A 22,961-nucleotide genomic window follows, 5' to 3' on the forward strand; every position below is an offset into this window, starting at 1 on the left:
ATCATCAAACATCAAGGAATGAGGAACAGCTTTCTTAGCTGGAAAACAGCTGTAAGTGAAATCACTTGACTCCTAGAACCTTTTCCTTGTTATATATTTAGAGTTAACTGTTGATTTTGCTAGTTAAGATCCATATTATTTCTCAACCTCTACTAGTGTTTCCACATGTGACTGGACTACACTTTCTTTTTGTTATGATAATTTGCTAAATCGCCTTACTAAATTTTAAATTAAGGGACAGTTATGGCAAGTGACTGGCTACAATCTTCCTAATTACTTCCTGCATAAGGTTACTTAATATTCAACATCCAGGTATCAGAGAACATAATAGAACAGTCTGAGCAGATATAACCAAGGACTTCACATGGGCTATAAAACATCGTAGGATAAACTTCTGTGCCTTTCAGATAAAAGCATATTGTAAGCGTATTAACATTAAGCAGGTATTTGCAGCAATTACTATAGGAAATTAACTTTGAAAAAATCAAATTGCATGGTAGGGTACAACAAACCCTCTGAGCAGAATTTGGAAGGAACCAGACATTTACTTCAGAGCGTGACAGAGATCCACATTCTCACGTATGTGCTGGTTCCACACCACGCTCCCTGCCCCAGGGAACATTATGACTTGTCCTCACTGTGCTTTTCTCTGAAACAAGTTTGTTACAGAATTAACTGGTTAAAAGAAATGTGACCATACAGAGCAGAAAGATGGCTGAAAGATAAAATTTATTTTTTCCTGGCTCAGTGTGTTTATTTTTTTGCCTTGCTTAGACCATTCCAGTAACATCGTTGGAATATAAATGTAATCCACAAGTATGAGACTAGACCGAATGCTGATTAATATAAGTGTCTTAGATCCACAGCTTCGTGTATGAGCTAAGCTTGGGTCAGAAATGCCAAGTTAAATAGTGGCACAGCTCTTAAGAAATAACTTGTGACTTGGACAATCCATAAGGAATCAATAACAAATTAAAACCAGTCAGTAGCAGTGAACTGAATAAATGAATCATTCTTCCCAAAACAAACCTAATGGTAAAGTTCATTTGTCTATCAGGAAATTACTGCTGTATTTTTGAAAGGTACTAAATTACTTTTTAAAGATATCATAAAGCTGATATTGAAAAACAGAACAGTTAAAAGACAGCTTTCCAAACTGCTTCACTCTTACTTAATAGGTAAAAGTACCATGTTTATGCTTAGTATTTCATTCTTCAAAAATGGGTAGAGAATTATTTTATTTCACTTTTGAAATGTTTACACAGTACAGCTTTCCCAAGAAGCCTTCTGGAAAAGTTTCTAAAGGATTTGGGAAAGATTATAAAATAATGTAATTGTGGATTAGCTCTGAAGCAGTAACTGTACCCAGAATACCACTGAAAATGGGCAAAAATATATTCATTATGCAGTGTTAGCTGAAAATCTAGTTTGATAAGAATCAGAGCTAACAATTTTGAATTTTTTCCAGGAATTCCAGGAATTGTGACTAAGTATGAAATTGTTGTTCAGATTTAAAGGAGTACAATATTGGGTTATTCCACATCAAAATAACATTTAACTAATTTTAAATGCATGCGTATTCAAAACGTTGGTAGAAGGAAAAAAAGGAAAGACTTGTATTAAAGGATTTTAATAGCAAATTTGTGCTAATAAACTGTGCCTTAATTGAGATTAATTGTATTCTCCCTTTGCAAAAAATTCTGAACAATACAACTAAAATCATATTTAGCAATTAAACAACTGTTTGTCTTTCTGACAGTGAGGTCACCAGGAATCTTTCAATGAGCTTTGAATCAGTTCTTAACTCCTGATTATATTTCAAGTATAGTAATGGATTGAGCAAAATGTTTTCTTACTCTGTCAAAAGACCAGTTCCCGTAAAACTGACCAAGAACTACTTTTCTTTTAGATGTTTAAGTATTTCGTCACATCCTTTCACGTTATTACACCTAGAGAGCAACCTCTTAGCTGAGGTAGCTCTGCCACAACTTACAAGAACTGTTAGAGCTGGGCAGATCTGTGCAACCAAAGATCCAGCCCCAGTGCTCAACCCACAGCATAAAACCACAGTGCTATTCAGCAATAAGCGCCGTGAAACATACTGCAAAGTGTACCATTACACAACTGCTGGCTTTTTCCTCCAATACTGCAGTCTATTTCTTCCTACTACTGCGGAGAAAATTCTAAATATGTTTACACAAAAGAATTTACTCAGTAGAAAACACTGGCTTTCCAATGCTATTTTTTTCTCCCAATACCCCATTGAAAACTTTCTATAAATAATTTTTTCCTCCAATTAACATGTGTTATAAGAGCAGCAGAAAGATCATAAATTATTGTAGCTGTAGGCTTTTCAGTGTAATTTATTACTGAAAAGTCACGAGCACCGCTTTGGAAATGCCAGCCTGTGAATCTGTAAACCTAGGAAATTATGAACTAAGCTGGTCTCTTTTCCCTGAGGTCAATTAGAAATGACACCAGCAGACTTCTTGGTGACCTGGGGAGATTTATAGCTTACCATGTTAGGCCTATGGTTCAGCCAGAAGATTAAGATCAGAACAGCACCTGGAAGACTGTCATCAGTTAAGACAGGCTGGACCAATGGCTCCAGGCTAAAATGTGCACAGGAAAAGAGGTCATGTCACGTAGCTTTTGTTTTTACCCCAGCTCAGGCACATGTGGAAGGTACCCATTTGAGAGTGAGCTGGGCTAACAAAGGTCTAATATATGGGCATTAGACTGTCCTGTAACAGGAACAAAGGCGGCAAGTTGTCAAGGCACTCTGACTTCTCTCATTACTAAAAGTCGCCTCCAAAGATATTCGCTACTTGATGAGGCCTCATGTGATTTGAAAATCTTGTTCTTTATTGCTTTTCCTTTGTTATTTTTACAAGTCCAACCATTAGCTACAGAATGCCTCACGTCATAAACCCTCACGATTTAGGATAAAAATTTGATCACTTCACTCTGCTGTGAGAATCTTATAAGAAAACAAAAAAGGCTGTGTCTTTTAGCCACTCATAAATATTTTATAATTTGGTAAGAACAATAGCCTACAAGGTTAAAGTTCAGGTCTCTAGTAGTCAACGAGATCCTTGCAAGACAATAAAAGGGAAAGCTACCCTTTGTTTTATAACAACTTTAGAAACAACTTCACCAAGGCACTGGAAGCTTACAGACTTTCCATTGTATTCAAGTCATTTGTGCAAGTTGCTCTTATTACAGCTTTGATAAATGATGTTTGCAGCAGAAAAGCTGTTTAGTGTTTCTGAGCATCGTGAGTATTTAGATCCATGTCAGGTACTCAACAGGGACATACAGAATAGTGCACAGCTTAGAAAGCAAATGTCATTTTCTCAAGTGACCACTCTTCAGGCTTAAAGAAATATTTGCTTAATTTCTTCTACTGTACATAGGCCCAGATAGGAGGACAATTAGAGAAGAGGGGAGCAGATCATAATGTTTGGGTTCTCAGTGTCTCACTGTCTTTAAAATGGGGATAAAAGGAGACATCTGACTCACAGTGCTGCGAGGCTTAATTAATGCTCAGAACGCTATTTATAAGCTGGATAACTGAAAACCCAGGACAAGTAATTACTAAATTTTGTTACTTTTGAGAAGTCAGTACAACAGGTAAATTCTTTGTCACCAGTTTTTTCTATCTTTCACAATATAAAATTAAGCCCTCTAAAAAAAAAATCTAAAAATGTCCTAACTGAGGATTTACTGACTTAAGCCACGGTGTTCCTCATTTTGTTATTCTCTCTTGGTTTATAAAGTCATAGGCAATAACTCTAGACATGAATCTGAACACTAAGCTGTATTACTTATCTACCAGATTAAAACACAACTTGCAACATGCCACGTGTTCAGAAAAGATGAAACCCAAACTTCTGTTTCCAGCTTCAGATTTGTGGATGTCACTTCATAGCCTACCATTTTTGTACATATAATTTCTCGTTTCTGCATCAAAAGTTGAGGCTCTCACGATGCCTGGACAGTTAGATTTATTCTTGTAGTTAAATATGGACAAACAAAAATGCCTTGATTTGACCTGGTTTGTATTCTGAGCTCCTCCTAGAATCCTTTGACCCAGCTGAGCACTACTGTAGTCTTAGATGGAATGGGAAATTATGATCCTTAACAACACTTTAAATTAAAATATATTTAAAAAAAAAATTACTGAAGCTTAACAAGTTTTTTATACAGTTTTTTTTTTAAGTTGTTTTTTCTAGGTTTGTTTGATGTCCTTAGAATCAAAGAATAGTTTGCTCAACTAAAAGAACTGAAAAGCTTTCCTACCCTTCCCTCACCCTCCTCTCTAGGAAGAGCTAGTGCATGCCACAATACACTTGACATCAATCTACTAAGCACTAGAGTTTTGAAATGGGTATCTAACAAGTCTCTCTACAGTTCTATAAATGCAAATAAATGTACTATCTATAGAAATTATACTAAATACCCACCTGCTTGATGGAACTGACCGAGAGGAAAAAAAATATTACAATGCAATTATAGGCATAGCCTTGGCAAAGTCAAGAAAGACGTACATGTAACAGCATCAGCTGGCTGTAGCGTTCATATGCAGTGGCTTTCCCGGCTGTTTGATTAGACAAACATCTGATAATAATCCCAGAATACCAGATACAAGCACAGCGTAGTGCTTTTCTTTCTGTTCATTTGCATCAATTGTGAACATCAGAAGTCTCTACTTCCTATCTTTACAATGATCTGTTCAATATGGACTTAAACTACACTTGGAATATTACTTTTTCCTCAAAATTCGATGTTCCTCACAGTGTATTGAATCCCTCCACAGTAACCACAGTCAGTATAATATTTAAATGTTCTTAAACATTTCAAGCTGTCACATCTATGTCCTCCATGAGACTGGAGAAGGAATAAAGTCAAACAGCTCTTCTCCTGAGGCAACTTTTCCCAAGTGATGTAGTCCAGAGACTAGCTTGTTGGCATTTGTTATTATAATCAACTTTCCATAGCTTTTACCAAGGCATAATCCTTAGTATATGTTTAACCAATGCAGATAGATTTTCAAGTCATACAACATAAAACAAGTGCACAGGGTGTTATGCATCATCAAGAACACAGTGGATAATGTTCAGTTATCCACTTCTTTTCTACTCCAATTCCATCCCCTTGGATGCTCTCAACTCTTATTTGAATGACCCCAGTGTTTTAGTCTTAATAACCTTCACAGCAGTCCATTCCAAACATTTATTACTCCTGGGTTAAAAAGTATTGCTCAGCTACATCTGTTCTTAATTTGCTTTTGTAAAAGTGTTGTTTTTTTTTTTTTAAATGCACTATTTTCAATGGAAGAAATATACCTAAAAGCTCTACTTAGGGAAAAAATTACACAGGCCAATGCATGTAAAAGGGTGTGGCAAGCATGCCTTTTGTCAGAAAGTCTAATTAATGGGCACTGGCTGATATTAAGAGCTTGTGGGCTTTCTTGCCAGAGAAATGTCTGTCATTTCTGTGTATGTCCTTCACTCAGAATTTGAAATATATACACACAAAGGAAAAGGTTCATGCTGGGAATCCTACTGTTGCTCTTATTTAAGTATGTGATGAACAAGGTATCTTGGACACATTCAGCTCTTTTTACTTGCATACATACCACAGACAGCATGTGGCAGACAGGTCCGGTACTGCAAAGATACCAGGGTAGGGAGGGATCCTGCAGCTTCAACTGCTGTGGTCTTTGGGCAGCTATGCAGACCATAAGCAATGCTGGGGAATCTGATGAAAATTAAATTCTCGGAAGCTGTATTAATAAACCTATCCTGCGCTGTGATAGCCCAGATTGTGATTTATATATGGCCAGGTTTGCTCCTACTTGCTCACCCTGTTTTAATGCACAAGCTGCACTCATCGCTATACTGGGGACTGGACAAGTCTCTGATCAGCTCAAGAGGGCTGTGAAGGTGGGACAATAACCCACCTCGGTGCTCCTTTGCTCATGGGCCATCTGCAATTAGTTGGTTTTTTTCAGCATTGGCAGGGCTGTCTCAAAGATAACCCGTGGCCATTGTCACACATTGACAGATGCTACAAGTTAACTGATTTGTTCCTAGCACGGGCTGCCCTGGATAAGCTGTAATACAGGGTGGGGGGAAAAAACCAAACCAAATCAAATACAAAGTTCCTGCTAAGCTACCAAGCAAACCCAAGAAGAGTCACACAGACACATTTTCTATTCCATTTCACATATCTTGATTAGTAACGGCTTCTGCTTTCCTCTGAGTCACTCTTTGAAAGAGCACTTTTTAATGCTTCAAGGAGCAAAAAGGACTCTGCCCACTGAGACGGAACTTTATGAAGGCTCACATCAATCGACAGCAGCAGCAGCAGCAAAGCAAACCGTGCTCCATCTTGCTTCAGTGCCCTTCTGGCACTGCTCTGATTGCAGCGCAGACAGTAAACAGTAGTGTGTTTGTGTGCAAATAGCATTCTCCTGAATGATGTCTGCACCTGTGTAAATTGACATCACTATCTTTTTTAAAAATTCAGTTTATTTAAGGAGTTCACAAGAGACACCTGTTCCATGCACAGGCACAAATGACATTCAGTGAGCTGAAAAAAAGTATATCAGGGGTGGAGGGGAGGGCAAAAGTGACTTGCAGGGCTCTATATGCAGCCATGTTTATATCGCCTGGTCCTACAACAAACAGCTGCTGTTGCTTTAATTTCTGGTCTTCCTGGTCTAAGCTGGTATTTGCAAAATAAAATACAACCTCACTGAGTTTTAAATACTGGCATGTTAAAGTGAATACCTAGATAAATACTGGGAAGGAATGGAAGAGAAGGGCTGGGGCAGACAGAAAACAGCCTGGCCCCAGCCATCATCTCGAGATCAGCACCCCCTCGCCATTTCCCAAACACTATAAAGTAAAGACGGCAAAAGCCTCAGCCTGAGGGCTTATACAAGAGCTGCTATGGCAGATTTTCCTGCTTCACTCTCCATGGCCATGCTCTGTTCTTTTCTATGTCCTTTTACAGCTGGCACACTACCTGGTTTTGGGGTGTTCTGGTTTTTTGTTTTGGTTTGTTTTAGGGCTTTTTTTGTTGGTTTTTTTGAGAAAGGGCACAGTAGGCTCTGAAGGTTTGGTCTCTACAGTAGTCACACTGTTCTGTGAGAACACCGCTCCCATTTGGGACACCTGCCTCAGATATAATAAAGCAGGAAAAGACTATTTCTACTCTGTAGGGAATGGAGAAACAGAAGCTTCTCACATCCCATTTGACTGAAAGCTTTTCAAAGAAAGCGACATTGATATTTGCAATTGCTAGCCACCTGGTTGGTTTTCTTTTACTGAAGTAATAATTTTAAAAGTGTTAGAAATGTCTTTTTCAAACTCACTGTTAAGATCTCAGTTTTTCAAATGCAGTAGACTGAAAATGACTGAAATAAGGAGGATAATTATCTCTGGCATATTGGGTGCAAAGAAGAGAAATTTTCCACATTCATTAACAACTGGCAGACCCTATTGGCTGGATATTCTCTGTACACTATTCCCCACCCTGCCCAGAGGGAGCATTAGGCATCAGGCCTGTGCCCCCAATATGCAATACTTTTTAACAGAGGATCAACGAGACAAGATGATTTACAGAAACGGAATCCATCAGTAGTCAAAACTGGGGGAGAAAACTAGCTGGAAAGCCAAGGATTTAATGTAAAGAAAGGTATTTTGAGGAAAGTCAGGTGGCAAGGACAAAGACTTCCAGATGACTGTGGTGGGCAGTGAGGAATTAATTCTCACTTCCTCTTATCTCTGTGGGATAAGAGACAGGGACCACTGCTGCAGGAATACTTTGAACACGCAGTGGAGAAACTAAGAGTCAGACAGATACTCAGAAGCACTATGGCAGGAAAATTAGGTAAAAGTGAATCATAGCAAGGTGGAACAAGACAACAGGATGCGTTTAAAAGGAGGAAATCTATGATTTTGAAGTGCATTATGATTTTGAAAATTAATAGCACCAACAAAGTAGCAGAGGTTGAGTTACCATGTACAGCCTTTGTAATACACCGGTCAGAACAGTCAAATTTGGAGGAAAAAATGGATTCATGCCTTTAGACAAAAGCAGCCTTCCTGCCAAAAGAACAGTCTTGTTCACTTCAGTGTTATAAGGATGGAAATCAGGTTTGCACCATATCAGGACTATGTATCTCCAAACCACCAAAACCTTTTGCCTCCTTCCTCTATCAACAAATAGCACATCTCATGTCAACACTTTAGACTTTTCAAAAATTAAGGTAGAGCATGTCATCACCTGAAGTAGGGCAACAAAAGATAACCAGAAGCTTATTTTAAAGGCTATCAAATGTGCCCATTTTTTCAGAAAAGCACACAAGACCTCACACCTCATTCACTCTCTATGTCCCTCCTTTGCTGATAAAAAGCATTTTCCAGAGCAAAACATCACTAATGTTTAAACACTGAACTTTACTTCAATGGAATTTGAATGTTTTCATTTTACAAGTAATTTTGGCCATAGTACTGGATTAACAACTCACATCCTCTTGGTGTTTCAGTGCCATTCCAGTGTTACACCCTAGTCCTTTCAAGAGACTGTGCCCTTCCTTTAAACCCCAGTGCTGTTCCCAGTCCCAATAAGCCAGTCCTCTGTCTCCATGACAGTAATGATGGGAGGCAGGCACACAGCTGCTTCTTAATCACTAGGAAGACCACATCACAAAAACAGCGATACAGAAATAGAGGTTTAATAGTGAAGATCCTCAACTAACTTTACAGTATATAGAGGTGCTAAAAGAAAATGCTTGAGAAATTAAGTCTGAAGTACACTTTTCCACAGAATCACAGAATAGCTGAGGTTGGAAGGGACCTTTGGAGATTTTCTAGTCCAACCCTGCTGCTCAAAACAAGGTCAACTGGAGCTGGTTGCTCAGGGTTGGGCATAGTCAGGTTTTGAATATCTCCAAGAAGGGAGACTCCACAGCCAGCCTGGGCAACCTCTGCCAGTGTTTGAGCATCTTCACAAGCAAAAATGCTTTTTCTTATGTTTTAACGGAATTTTCTGTCTTTCTTGACAATTATTTATGGCCATAAAAATACAACAGAATACAGCAGAGTGAAGCAATTTTTCCTTGTGAAAAATAACCCCTTGTAATTTGTCTATAGGTCTGTGCCCTGACATCACTTAACTGCAGTACCACCATGCTACATAAGTGAGAGCCCAGGACCAACAATCCATTCACAACTTGTACACTAGCAACAAGTTTATAGCATGGAAAAAGACCAAGCAGATTAACTGCTTTTTAACTTTGGCCTACATTCACAATGACACAGCACTCTCTGCACGGATTCAGCACGCTATATTCAGCATGCTGTAGATGCTCATGGAAATTGAAGACAAAGTTCCTTTCCTTTGTCTTGTGCCAAAGTCAAGGCTTTGACATTTTTGTAGTGATTTGATTTTATTTAGAATTTTATTTATTTATTTTTTTAAACATGCAGAATTGCCAAAGTCAAGTCCAGTTCTACTGAAAGAGCCCATCTCCCTCTTGAGGATATTTTAATTCTTTGAGACAACAGTCTGGAGAACACCACAATTCTTAGAGCTCTTGTCTTCGCGTTTCACATACAAACCCTTTTGTGCCCTGTCAATTTTAACACAGTTTATTGGGAAGTTCAATCTAACCCAGATGTTTGCTGACAGAAATTTTACAGGTGACGACAAGATTCCATTAGCTCGACGTGCATGACGTTAGTTAATGTGAGTTTCTGAGAAATCTTATTCTATGCTCCTGGCCCTGTATCCTCATCTACTGCTGTGTGAAGCCTTTTTACTGAAGCAAAAGACAAAAACAATGTTTGCATGAGTTAGAGATTTACTTACCCATATATTTCTTCTTAAAGTGTGAAACAGACATGTTATGTGATGGTTTGTGAAATAAATTGCTAGTCTGACAGTCAGATTAAAAATAAGAGTAATTACATGCTTATAGATGCAGAATTAGACAGCCAGATAGGATTTACAAAACCACTTAAGCAAGCCAAGTTCCTAAGTTTTCCCTGGTATTTCCCAAATGCAATCAGCTTTAGAGTGACTGCTTGATGGCTTGATCTTCCATTTTCTTTTCTGACTGTGACACTCAGGCTAAAGAAGGTAGCACTTGTCAGTATGGGAATATCCATTACCTGGGGCTGGACCAGCCTCCCAATACCTGCTCTGCTCAAAGGTTTGGGCTGTGAGGGGCACGCAGCACTTCGGAAAACAAAAGCTTCATTTCTTATCTTAACTATCTCAACTCAGCTTGATAAATTGAAAATGTATATCGTTAAACTTTCTGAACTATTATGGGCTATGTTTGTCCAATGTGAGGAACATATGCCTAATTCCAAAACCAATACAGTTACTTCTCTTCCAGAGCACATCTTCTCTCTCACTGTATGTTCCTATTCCTCCTCCTTCCTCACCCCCTGAAATTTCCTTATCACTGCAATGAGATACGGCAACTTACGTACTACGATCAAGTAATGACACTTTGATTGCTCATGGCACAAAGCCAGACAGCTCCTAAGGCAAGTCATTATTAGGCTGCAATACACACCAAGTCAAGTTTCACCGCTGAAACGGATGATGGAAAGGAACACAGTAAAATGAAAGCAGAGGCACTAATTTAAAACTGTCATTTAAAGCAGCTAGGAATCCTGCAGTGCAGAAGAGAACATGCTTCTCACTGTATCTTGGAACCCTTAAACATACGGATGGCGGAGCAGAAGAGATATTGAGAAACTACCCTTACCGTTTTAAAAATATAAGGTATATATCAACTACACATGCACCTTGGTCACATGGAAGTGGAGTACAAGAAATGCATCTTCTTGAAGAGTATTGATTCACAGAGTATTGATTCCAAAAAAAAAAAAATCCCAGCAAAAAAAGCAGGAAATTCAGATTCTGATGAAAGTAAATATGGTATTTAAAACAATCACTAGAGCACATCTGATTAATCGTTAACTGTCACTGAGAATTTCCTTGATTTAACAATATTTCATTGTAATTTATTTTAAATTTCATTATATTATCTCAAGGGTGCAACAATGTAAATGTTATTTCTTGACCGTTATTCTTTCACATAAAGACAGAAGTTCTTCAATATACACTATCTCAGAGAAACGGATTATCTCACAACTCTCTCTTCCACAATCCCACAAATTACATGGCAGTTATGAAAAAAATGCTTCAAATGCATAGAAAATGTCAAACAAATAATTTGCTCTCACACCATGCTCTTTAACGTCCAGTCACCGCAAATTCAGTAAGTCAAAGTTGAGGGAAAACTCTCAGAAGAAGAAATCCTAATTTTTATCCTTTACCTAAGTGTGACAACACTTGCAGGGTCTTTTTTAAGCCTCAGTTTTGATAGTGATGTGACAGAGGAAGCCTGGCAACTCGCACTCATTTTCTGATGTTCCTCCAAGCTATCTGTAGTGAAAATTTTTTTATGAAACAAACACTAAAATATTCCTAGTGACCTCTGGTTTCAGAATTAGGTGTTTAGGGGAAGAAAAAAAAAAAAAGAATCAAATGTTGTGAAAATTTTCAATAAAATCATAAGAACTGGAAGGTCTGAGCAGAAGCTGAGATTTAATTTTCTGTCCCAGACAGACTATAGAAATTAAAGGCTCTGAAACCTGTGTGTATGCTAACAGAGCTGATCAATGATAACAGAAGCCTCCAATATTGTTTGTTGTGAGACTGCTGTTTCCTAAATTTAAACTTTCTAAGTGCAGTGTAAAGACACCTTAACAGTACAAACACAGAGTAGCAGAAAAAAGAAAAGCAAGCAACATATGATGCATGAATATGGAACAATACACAGAATGCATCTCCAGCCTTTCGTGATCTTTAACTTTCGGTAGGAATTCCTCCCCCTTCTTCTAATTCCATTATTCCAAGGAAAGGCAAGGAGGTAAAGAAGAGAAACAGAAATTTGAGGAACATTAAGAAGTGATTTCACAGTCATATTTTACCTTAAGCCAAATAAGACATTAGTTTTCAATGATGAGTGAATTTGAGCCATTTAAATGGAAAAACCTGCCTTACTTTCTTCTTGAAAGGCTGAGCAAAGTTTTCAGCAGATGACATTTCAAAGTTTCTAAACACGTGCAGATCACTGTTTGGATCTAACTGTTGAGAATAGAGACATATAACATGTGAGAATTTACTTGGTAAGGGAGACTTCATGTATCAATTAACAATTTTGCACCTCTTAAGCGGTAAACATAGCGGTCATTTCACAATTCATAACTCACTATGGCTGCCCCATTTAAATTAAATATATCCCCAAATCCTGCCTCAGGAAATAAGTTGCGAGTTCAGTTAGTTTCTGAACAGCTTAAGTATATCATTAGTATGAAAATGATCCCTTTTTATGAGGTGCTGTTATTTCATAGGATATACTTAATGTTTAGGAATGTGTACATCATATACTGAAATTATGTACAACACATAATGAAACACATATAAAATTGCAGTAGCACTAGGAGCACCACTGCAGTTAAGACTCTGACAGACTCTCCTTTATAAACTTATATTTTAATAATACAGAATTCCAAGATGAAATCTGAAAAAACCCCCACCAAACCAAACCCAAAACATTTGGAGGATACGGGCTACAATTGGTATTTTCTTCATACAGAAGCAAAGAAATGTAAACAAAATTTCTGTCCTTATTCTGTGGTATATGTTCTTGTTGGAGGGCCAAAAAAAGTGCTTTGCAGATTACAAGGTTTCCAGTTCCTGGATTTGAAAAAAAAAAAATATATTTTTATTTAGTATATTTCCTCCCCTCCTCTCTCCTCTCTTTTTTTTTTCCCCAGTGAAACTCAGCAAATTTACTGTCTGCCATAAATAAAAGCCTGCTTGTCGCTGTGCTTCCTTGAAAGAAGACCTTGTAGGTAAGTGTGACTGTAATTCCCTATAATTCCAAAAGCAAATGTTTCTGCTTTTCACTAGATCAGTAGAGATAAGCAATTTAATCAACAGAAAGAATGTCTACGAATATACCTAAATCATAACATTGGTGGTGTGTGTGCATGAGTGTAAAAAAAATTACAGCACACATACATTTTAAAATTGAATAGTTTGAATAACTATTTGATTAATTATACTCATTTCTAAATGCGTATTTTTATGACCAAAAGCAAGATGCTAAGTACATAATCTAAGGTGAAGGGCAAAGAATGTTTAGAATCTGTCTGCATGCCTATAGGTATAGATATTTCTCATTTCATGGGATCATTGAACACACACCTCTGTTACTTTCAAAGATATGGCTCAAACCACCTTAACCAAATCATATAGAAGTTGCATCCTCTAGTGCCCAGACAAAAGTTAATTCAGAAAACAACCAACTACCTTGGAATAATGATAGACAATCTCCTGGGAAAATGTTAGTGAAGAAAAACTGTAAAGCAGATTTTTGTCCAATGACTTTAATAAATGCATTTGCTCCAGAAACATGTAACCTGAAAAAACTCTTGCAGATCTGATGTCAAAACCAAGACTATTTATGCCCTAGTACATTGTTCATGCCTACGTAAAGATTGCCCCCATGGTGTTTCCAAGGTCAGTAATTTGCATGGAATTTGCATTAGAACTCAACAATGTCTGTGGAAAAAAGAGACTACTTTCTCCCTATTTTATGATGAAGTTCAATACTCAAAATATTTTTTCCAAGTTAAATTTTCAAGTATAGATCACCTCTAGGAGCCAAAGAGATTTTATACTGTCCTGTTCCAGATAATGCTTCTGTTAATTTTGTAGAAAACTGTTTATGTACCACTGAAGCGGACATCTGTCTAACAAACTCCAAGGCTTCACATCGTCCTTCGGTAAGAAGTTAGGCAGCAGAATCGCGTTCCACCTATTCATATCTTTTTCAAGAACCAGATTTTCTGTCCTTTACTCAGAAATCAGCCATCAAAGACAAAGGCCCTCAATTAAGAAACCTTTTAAAGACCAACTGTGTGTACAAAAGCAAGTGCATGCGCCTAAACCTTTTGTTGAATCAGCTGAGTGGAGAGAAGCAGGCTACACTGCATTTACACAGGGAGAACTTTCTTAAAAGCAAGCCCTATATTGTTAATTTTCTCCAGAAGTTTACTAAAATATATCTACTCATATAAGCTATGAAGTGAAATACTTAACATATTTTCTAGTTAAAAATAGGACACAGTAGTGATCTACAAGTCTCTTAAAATTCGGGGGGGGGGGGGCGGGGGCAGTCCAGCCTCATACGTTGTAAACCATTAGATCATTTTCAGAAAAAGAGTATTTTTCAAAATCAGACATATGTTATCACTCTTGCTCAGTAACAATCCTAATTTTAATAATTCATTCATTCTTACCAAATGTTCTATAACAGAATCTTCAAATTTCCAAACATGAATTCCCACCTGTCTTGCCCATTTATAAGCTAAACTTCAGAGACTTGAAATGGAAAGTGCTAGGTAAATAATTATATACCATCTAGAAAAGTATTTAAAGTGTTATATTAAACCATGTTATACTCAAATGTAAAGTTGCTTACAAGACTCAGAAGATTTCCAGAATCTAATACTGGAAGTCAGTGTTTTATTCCAACTGTTTCTCTTTTGACTATAACGCTTACACAGCACTCACCAGTAGGCAAAAATAAACTGTGTGTTTAACACTCTCCACAGCTTTTGAAGCAGGGAAAAGCGTGTTTCTCATGTTATAAGAGGATAAAAAGAGCCTACATCAAACCAATTCTAGCTAACTGGAAGGGAGATCCTGGAAACAGTTAGTCCTGAGCAATCATCCTCTTGATGGCATTACCTCCAGGCAGGTCAGCCGGACTCCCTGTGTTACTTATAGGTGGGGCGAAGGAGCAGCCACACTCCCCAGATAATCTAGTGAAACAGCCCAAATGTCTGCTGGACAGAATGGGCATGTTTTCCTATGGTCCACAAAGAGAAACGGTCATGCTCCTGCTCAGTGTTAACAATAAAAGCAGAAGGTAATTGCTGATCCATTGATTTGACAAGGGAAAGCCTTAGATTTTCTAATGTCCCAAAATATTATTGCATGACAAATTCTGCCAAGTTTCAACCAGTGTAAGAAACTGGAGAGCCCAACAGGTAATTCTCTTTCTAAAGCTCTTAATATTACAGATATTCTTGCAAGTTACATCACTGGTGACTTTCAGCCCTTAAATGCACACTTAAACTGTATTTCACAAGAAGGAGACCAGACCCTATGCCAGAATATGAAGCAAAGAACTCTAAAAAAGCAATTGTGGACAAGCTGAAAACGTAGCCAAAAAACACCAGGGGAAAAAACAGAGAACAAATCAAAACATGTCTTAGATACTAATAAGTCAACAATGCCTCAAAGGTACCATATTAAAAATATGATACCGCCCTACAAATCTAAAAACAGGTCTAATATTTCACAGCGAAAATTAATGCACCAGGTTGTATGCTATACAGTTTTAAGACAAATTTGTTTTCCATTTTCTGGCTACTGGACAAAGCTATTTCTACATCCAAATGTAAAATCCAATACTCTATCACAAAACTTTTCCTACTTTCGTTGTGGTCTACAAAGCACCCTGGAAGAGCCCCAAAAGCAATGTTTGCCCTTATTGCTGTACTTCGTTATGTTGTGCACTCTGCAATTATTTAGATGGTTTAAAAAAGGAGAGGGAGAACAACTGTGAAATGCATTGTGCAACTGCAGATGACTTCATGTTAACCCCTGTTACTAGGTTCCACCCTCAGGTCAAACGCCTATGAGTCAGTGTCTAGCACAGATGAATGATGTCATCCTCACGCCACCTCTTTAGCAAGAAAATGTGGTGGAGTCTTTCATTGTCTGATCTTAAGAGACCCTGGGTTACTAAATGAAGTTCCCAAGATAAAAAAGAATGTGCTTGAACTTAAAAAGACAGGAAATGAGCACATCACTCCAACACCTTTGAAATATGTTCTAAGAAAAAGACGGTGATGAATCATATACAGCAAAAATGACCAACAGGAAGCATGTGTTAAAAGTCAAAAAAAGGTTTGCATAGCCCGCCCCGCAAAAGCCAACATACAAGGGCCATAAGTATCTCATCTCTCCATTCTAATACAGGCAAACAACCTAAAATAAAATAAAATGGGGCAATGGATGCGGTCTCTTTTTCAGGTACCCAAGTGATGATAGATCAGATATGCAAGGAACAACTTGAGGTCAGTGAAACCTGAATATAGTACACCTGTGTGTAAGGAGATAGTTCCATATTGTTTTAATACGCTGCAATGTGCAAATAATCAGTTTGATTGCAGTGCAGTTCTTTGGTCAAAAAAATCTTTGAGAAGAGAATCTTCAGATGCAGAATTACTGCATCTGAAACCATCAACTAATTAATCACTTTTTTACATACAGGAAAGTATAGAAGCAAGAAAGAAGTGCAAGGGGTAAGGATACACTAAAATGTACTCCTGGATGGAGAACACATAAAATGACTCAGAAAATATTTAAGGTGGTATTAGCTGGAACTCGATGCGACTTTAACCATGTTCCACAGTGCCTTCCTGGTTGTGAAAGCTCCTCTGTATGAAGGCTAGTATGACATGTCTTTGCAGGAATTGATATCTGCAAGAAGGGCATCCTAATCTCCTCAACTCCAAAAATGGAATTTCACAGGGGAAGGAGGAAGATGCACCAAGTAAAGTCATGAAGGGGAGCCTTCGTATGGCTTTATAAAGCCTGACTGAGACTTCAGAAGTATGAACTTAACAGAGTTCTTATTAAACATAACCAAGGTGATCCAGCTGCACATGGAAAGAAACAGCAGCAACTACTGCTTTCTGTAAAGTTGTGATAGTAGGACAGGATTTCTACTTTTTTCCTAAATGTAAAAATCTATGTTATTTCCAAAATGTACTTTTAAATAATGTGACAGTTTGTATAGGTAGTGACAGACTGGTGTCTCCATGAGGCTCTAGCAATTGTTAATGTAACATTAGTTAGGGATACTGTTAGGACGCTTGCTCTCTGCTGGAAGAAATATCTTGTCTTCTTTTACTTTACGCTCTGCTTTCTGAAAACAAACAAACATGAAACCAGACCAACATTCAAACAAACCATCTGCCAGAGGAATTCCAGTAGGAGTGAAATACGTATAACTAGGAATATAAAGTATCAAATTCCATTTCTGTTTGACAACGTTGGCAGCTAATAAATTCAAATACATACATACATAAAGGTCCGCCCTTTTTTACATTTTCTTTTCTTTTTTGTCCAGCTGCCATTTTTTGGCATATAGAAAACAATCCTCCTCTTTCGAGTTAGATTCCACTGTAACAATGCCCTTTCTTGGTAGTCCTCCCTCTCACCCTACACCCACAAATCATGATACAAAGCTGCTCAAAAATCAAGCTACACTTGAGCAAACACAAGCCTGTTGTCTTTGTTTTTTTCACTCTTATCTCTATTCATACTAGATTTTTTTCCCCTCAAAACCCCAATCAATTGCTTCAAAGAAGAAAATCCATGCAATTTGCCTGGATTTGCAGCTTTCCCTTCCCATTGTCATGACAATTCGTATCCCTTGTTTCCCCATCCACCTTCAGTAGGTCTGTGGTTATACGGTCTTTCTCTACTTCCACAGCTCCTGCAGTTGGATACAGCCTGTCATGCTGATCCTAGGACTGAGTTTCAGTCTTTCATGCTATACTGAAAGCTTTCCCTCATCCTTCAAACAGGTTAGTATTTATGCTAGACCCTAATTTTCACATTCCTTGAGCCCACTGTCCTCCATAAGCCTTGATAGCAACCAAAATCATAGGCCTTGATAGCTACCAGAATCTCTCATGCATCTTCTCCAAACTGAAGGCTTCTTCCAGTCCACAAGGATAATTTCCTTCCTTCTCTCTGCAGAGTCTGTTTTAAAACATGAGCTGTACTAATAAACAGAGAAAGGCTATTTAGAGCCAAGGTTTACTTTGAAAATGAGCTGGACGTAGCTCAACCTCAACAGTACAGAAAGTGGTCCCCGATGAACCCTCTAGAGCTTGGTACGTGTGTTGTAACAAGATAAGAAAAAGATAACTATTGTGGTTGCTGCACCACATTATTGTCATTTTAAAGTGACTAGTATCAGATTAAAAACACTGAGGTTACATAATGCAAATTATTACTCTAGTCTAAATCACTCAGACCATTTAATTTTTAGGTGCATTTTTTACACAGCATGAAGAATCATCTTTCCTCCCTCCAATGGTCTACCTTTGTGCAAAGACGAGATCAACACAGGACCAAGTGCATGGGCTATTTAAAGACATAATTGTGTACTCATGTCTAATTTTAATATAATGCCAGGTGATCTGAGTGTGCAAAAATTCATTACTAATGAAATGACACTGTCATCAATAATATTTCTTTTGTTTATGTATCAGCTTACACAACTGTGTTAACAAAGCAAAATGTAGTAGTTCTGGATTTGGCTTTAAAAGATTATTAATAATTTATTATGCATAAGCAAATGAACACCACTTTAGTTCAAGTAGAAAAGATCTCTATTTCCAGAACTAAATGCCAAGATCGGAGGTAGCAGAGTTTCACGTGTAGGTTCTGCATCATCCCTGTAGTAATTTCACCTTTCTCCCCAACTCTATGGGTAGATTGTATTTCCACTTCTTGAAAATCAGTTTTGCTAAATTATAATCATTGACATGCTAGCTGGAGAAGGAAGGGTTTCAGGCTTGCTTCTTTATTCTTAAATTGAAGCAGCATGAAGACAATAAGATAAATCTATGCTCTGCTCAGTTCATACATTCAGTGCCTAAGCATTCCTATAACCTGCAAGCTCTTCAGTGCACAGCTCAACTTAACTTAAAATAGTGTAACAACAATAATATAAAGTTACTACACCAAACTTCTGACTGTTAGGCTTCCAGGACCAAATATTCACCTTTGAGAAGAGTAGATGCTCTAGTTATTTTGAGGTCCAGTAAATTTGATCTTCTTGGATGATTTGGTATTGGTAAGAAATCTGGTGCACCTGGTGCTCTTACCCTTGGCAACAGTATGAAACACTGAAAGAAGGCTTGTGCAGTCTGGCTCAAAAAGAAGGAGGGTTTAGCCTGTGATGTCTCAGATCTTAGTACACCTCTCAGATGAATTGCAAAATACAGCTAGCAGTTCTAGTGCTCAGCTTTTTTTACTGTAAACTTCAGATGACAGTCAGGCTGACAAATTCCACTTGCTTTTTTCTGCAGCTTGGTATAGAACTGAACTCTTCAAGCACGGAAAATGTTAATGGGTGCTTTCAACCTAATAGGAAGCCAGAAACTGTAATGCTGGTTTAAAGGCAGACAGGGATGTATAAATAAGACTATTGTTTCTACAGAGTAAAGCTTAAATATTGTTATATGGTAGTTAAAGTAGAATATAATAGTCTATTGTTTCTATGAATAGGTTCTCCCAAGCACCAATCAACACCTTATCGTTAACATTAATCACTGGGATATCTTCTGCAAGATCAAACAAACACTTCTTGAGAGTTCAAACTTTGACTTCAGAAAAGTTTCGGTGTAATAACAGATTAGATTTAAATATCGGCAACTATACCCTTATTCAATGAATCTTATTTTAGTGATTAAATGTTACCTAAAGCTGTTTGAAAAGGTTTAGGAAGATTGTAAGTAAATGTGCACAAAAGAAATTCCAGCAACCAAAAGTCTACATTAGCCAAAGTATCTTTGGTTCTGTTCTTAACTTCTGGTATATGGAACCATAATCCCATTTCTCTAAGGTAAGATTTTTAGAATTGCTCTGATTAACAGTATCAGCAGCTAACAATATTATTTTATCAATATACCAAGTTATTTCATTTTACTATATTTCTAAATATGTTTTAATCTTCTCTTGTTGTTAGCAATGAACAGGCTTTTACTTTTAGAAAGAGGAATGTGATTCTGGATCAAACTACTCTGCAGAGTAGCCAGGGCCAGATGCTTCAAAGAAAGAAATCTGATTTCCAGGCAGTTTTGACAAAACATTTCCCAAGAGCTCGTATACTCCAAGGCTCAACAGTTGTCTGCAAATTGGTATTCCTTAAAGCATGAGCATTTATACTCCTGGGACTTTTTAAAATATTGATTCTGTAATTCCAAGTTCTTTTTATTGATATACATTTCCAATTCAGCTCAATACTCTTCTTGGATGCTACAGTCTTCTATTGTTCTAAAAGTACAAGCCAACCTCTTCTACACAATGCAAAATTTGATAATTCAAACATGTTGCATGTAATTTACAGTTTCTGTAATGTCCACTCAAAAATTTTCTACTTAATTTTTCTTATTTATGTTGCAAATGTTGTTGCACTTTTGATTTTTCCCTTAAAGGGAACATTGGTGTAATACTGCTTCCATCTACAATTTTTTCTGTAGACCTGAATGGGATCACATGAAAGTCAAAGCCAAGTACTTTCAAAGAGCTATTTTTGTAAGTAATAATTTTGTTCCTCTGTCTTTTCATTATTCTGCATTGAGGAGTTTTTTTCACATTTGATGCCATACAAAATTAGTAGGGAAGAATAACTCTGTATTAGTAAGGGTTGCATCAGTTTGCAGAGGTAGAATAGCTACTCCCAAACTAGTCCAATCTTCCTCTTACTTTTCTTCCTCTCAACCAGACAAAATGATATGTTTTCCAATAGGTAAAGGGATATTTCCCATTAATGCTGGCTTCAGTACCGTCCTTGAGGCTACAGGCAGCTGACACATATTAGAGAGCAGCCCAGCTCTGCCTCCCACTGCGTCAAAAGCGTCTCACCTCATATAAAAGATACCAACTGCCCTGGCTGGTCATCAGCGCACTTTGAAGAATACCGGTCACAGCAGGACAGGGCACAAAAGGCTGCCTTCCAAACAGCCCTGCTTAGCTCCCGGGCATAAGCAAGGGGCTAACCCAAAGAAAGCACCAGCACAGCTTCCTCCTCTCAAGCCAACTTTTGCAAAAGTCAGAGTGCATGCTTTAGCACTCCAATCTTGCACGAAAAGGGGAGAATATAATTAATTATTCCCTAACGTCATTCCAAGGACATACTTCAAACTGATGCAAGACAATGAAGATAGTTGCAAGTTCCATTGTATCGCAATAAAATCCAGATAACTTGATTTCACTGAGTTTTCTTCTTGAAAAGTTTCTTTACATCAGTAACCCTCAGGTAACAGCCCCCCACAACTTCATGTTATTTTTTTGTGCCCGAGGGTACCTGGAGGCCAGCTACACAAAAAATTACTTAAGTCTTCTTTCAGAAATATCTTTTCCTGAGATAACAGTAGCAAAATCCCTTCGATAAATATTTAGTCCATCCACCTGTAGCAACAGAATGTAAAATTGTTTGCAGTTCCCCACACTTTCCCGCAGAAATGAAATAATTTGAGAAATTACTGAAGACTACAACTATATCGAGGTTTAAGCTAGGGAAGAACAAACATTCTATTAGAAAACAGTTCATATAGTACTCCATTTCTGCAATATCTCCTGTATGCTTAGGAATCAGCATTTTTATGCAATTGAAAGACAAGCTTATTTAATGGCTTTGTGCTACTATCTTGCAGTGGTTCAGCGGACTCCACAGAGTCGTGAGCTGACTAGGACTGTACTCCTCCCAGTTAATTTTCTTTCCAAATGGTGGTTTTGGGATTCAGTTTTTTTCAGTTTATCAGCCTGACCACATATATTGTGGGCGTGAAAAATGAGCAGCATTTTTGGTACCGATCACAATGTAAAGAAAAAAACAGAGAGGGTGAGTTGCTTAGAAAAAAAATGACATAAACGGGCATCAAATAGACAGTGCAGGGAAAAAACAAAAGACACAAAGCTGATAGCAATCAACAATAATTCTATTTTGTTGACAGTGGTTTTCATTGATGAAAACAATATAAAGCAATGGCCTGTAACCAACAGGAGGTAAGCTTTGTTAGACAAATCTTAAAGACAACTTGTTGCTATGGTAAGGACAAATAAGGTATGGAAATGGAGTATTCTGTAAAAGAAAGGAACCTGTTAAGAGCACACCGTCACACTTCTGGTTTAGGCAGTTTCTGCATTTGATTTTGGCTAATAGAAGGAACAGCTCAACAGGACACAACTATTTCTTTAGAAGTTGCTTTAAACTTTTAAAGCTCTCTAAATTTAAAAAAGAAAGCAAAAAAAAAAGAAAAGTCCTCTCCTTCCCACATTCACAGTTCACAAGAGAATCTCCAGCCCCAACTCCATCAGTTTCTTGCTAATCTTTCTTTTGTGCCTTAGAAAACTGGGTGAAGTGATAGCAGCCTTCCAGCTAAAAGTTGGCCAGGATCCTTTCGAGAATCCACCAAACAAGACATGGCAAACTCCCTCCTTCATGGGAAGGACTATAATACTGACATGAAAATTCAATAGTCTCCTATGATGAAATAAGTCTTGGTTTTCTCCTCCTTCTGAAAGATGAGGAGGGAAATGAGAGCTGTGGATCAGCAAAACACTGTACAAAATAAGTAACGAACTATCCAATCTAAAAGGCTCTCAGGTAGGATGGGAGACCCATCCCATACAGAATATTTTAAGTTTTCTGCCAGAAAACCCCTTAACCTTATCACAATCTCACATAAAGTTTTGCTTTTGCTGAGAGTACATTTTCCACTGATGGAAATTCAGCTGGAAGTTTCCAGCAGGATCATTTTTAGGATGTGTGCCAGCACAATTTGATGTCCATGATGTCATTTGGGTTGATTAGTCCAAATGTGTCAAACAAAACTGAAAATGAATCCAGTCTTCAGGAAGAAGTATCAGTTGCCTCCTGTAGCTAACCCAAACCAATGTTTATAACAAAACAAAACCACCATATGCCTCATGTAGTTGAGACAGTGAATAAGAGCACTTGGAGCTCTGAAGCTTTCTCA

At 37.7% G+C, this 22,961-nt stretch overlaps 1 protein-coding gene across 3 annotated transcripts in view; it reads right to left on the reverse strand.

Annotated features, from left to right (window-relative positions):
• Nucleotides 1–22,961, reverse strand: part of KCNQ1 (potassium voltage-gated channel subfamily Q member 1) — a 368,161-nt gene that overhangs the window by 150,553 nt on the left and 194,647 nt on the right. Inside the window, exon 13 of one of the 3 annotated variants that reach the window (XM_050897771.1) lies at nt 12,635–12,795. The exons of the other annotated variants lie outside the window; for them this stretch is intronic. Within the exon in view, the coding sequence (XP_050753728.1) occupies nt 12,726–12,795 (70 nt within the window). The 3' untranslated portion in view covers nt 12,635–12,725. Of the gene's footprint in view, nt 1–12,634; nt 12,796–22,961 lie in introns of those variants that run through there. 3 annotated transcript variants of the gene reach the window in all.

This window comes from Gymnogyps californianus, chromosome 5 (genome assembly GCF_018139145.2).
Source record: "Gymnogyps californianus isolate 813 chromosome 5, ASM1813914v2, whole genome shotgun sequence".
Taxonomy (NCBI): Eukaryota; Metazoa; Chordata; class Aves; order Accipitriformes; family Cathartidae; genus Gymnogyps; species Gymnogyps californianus.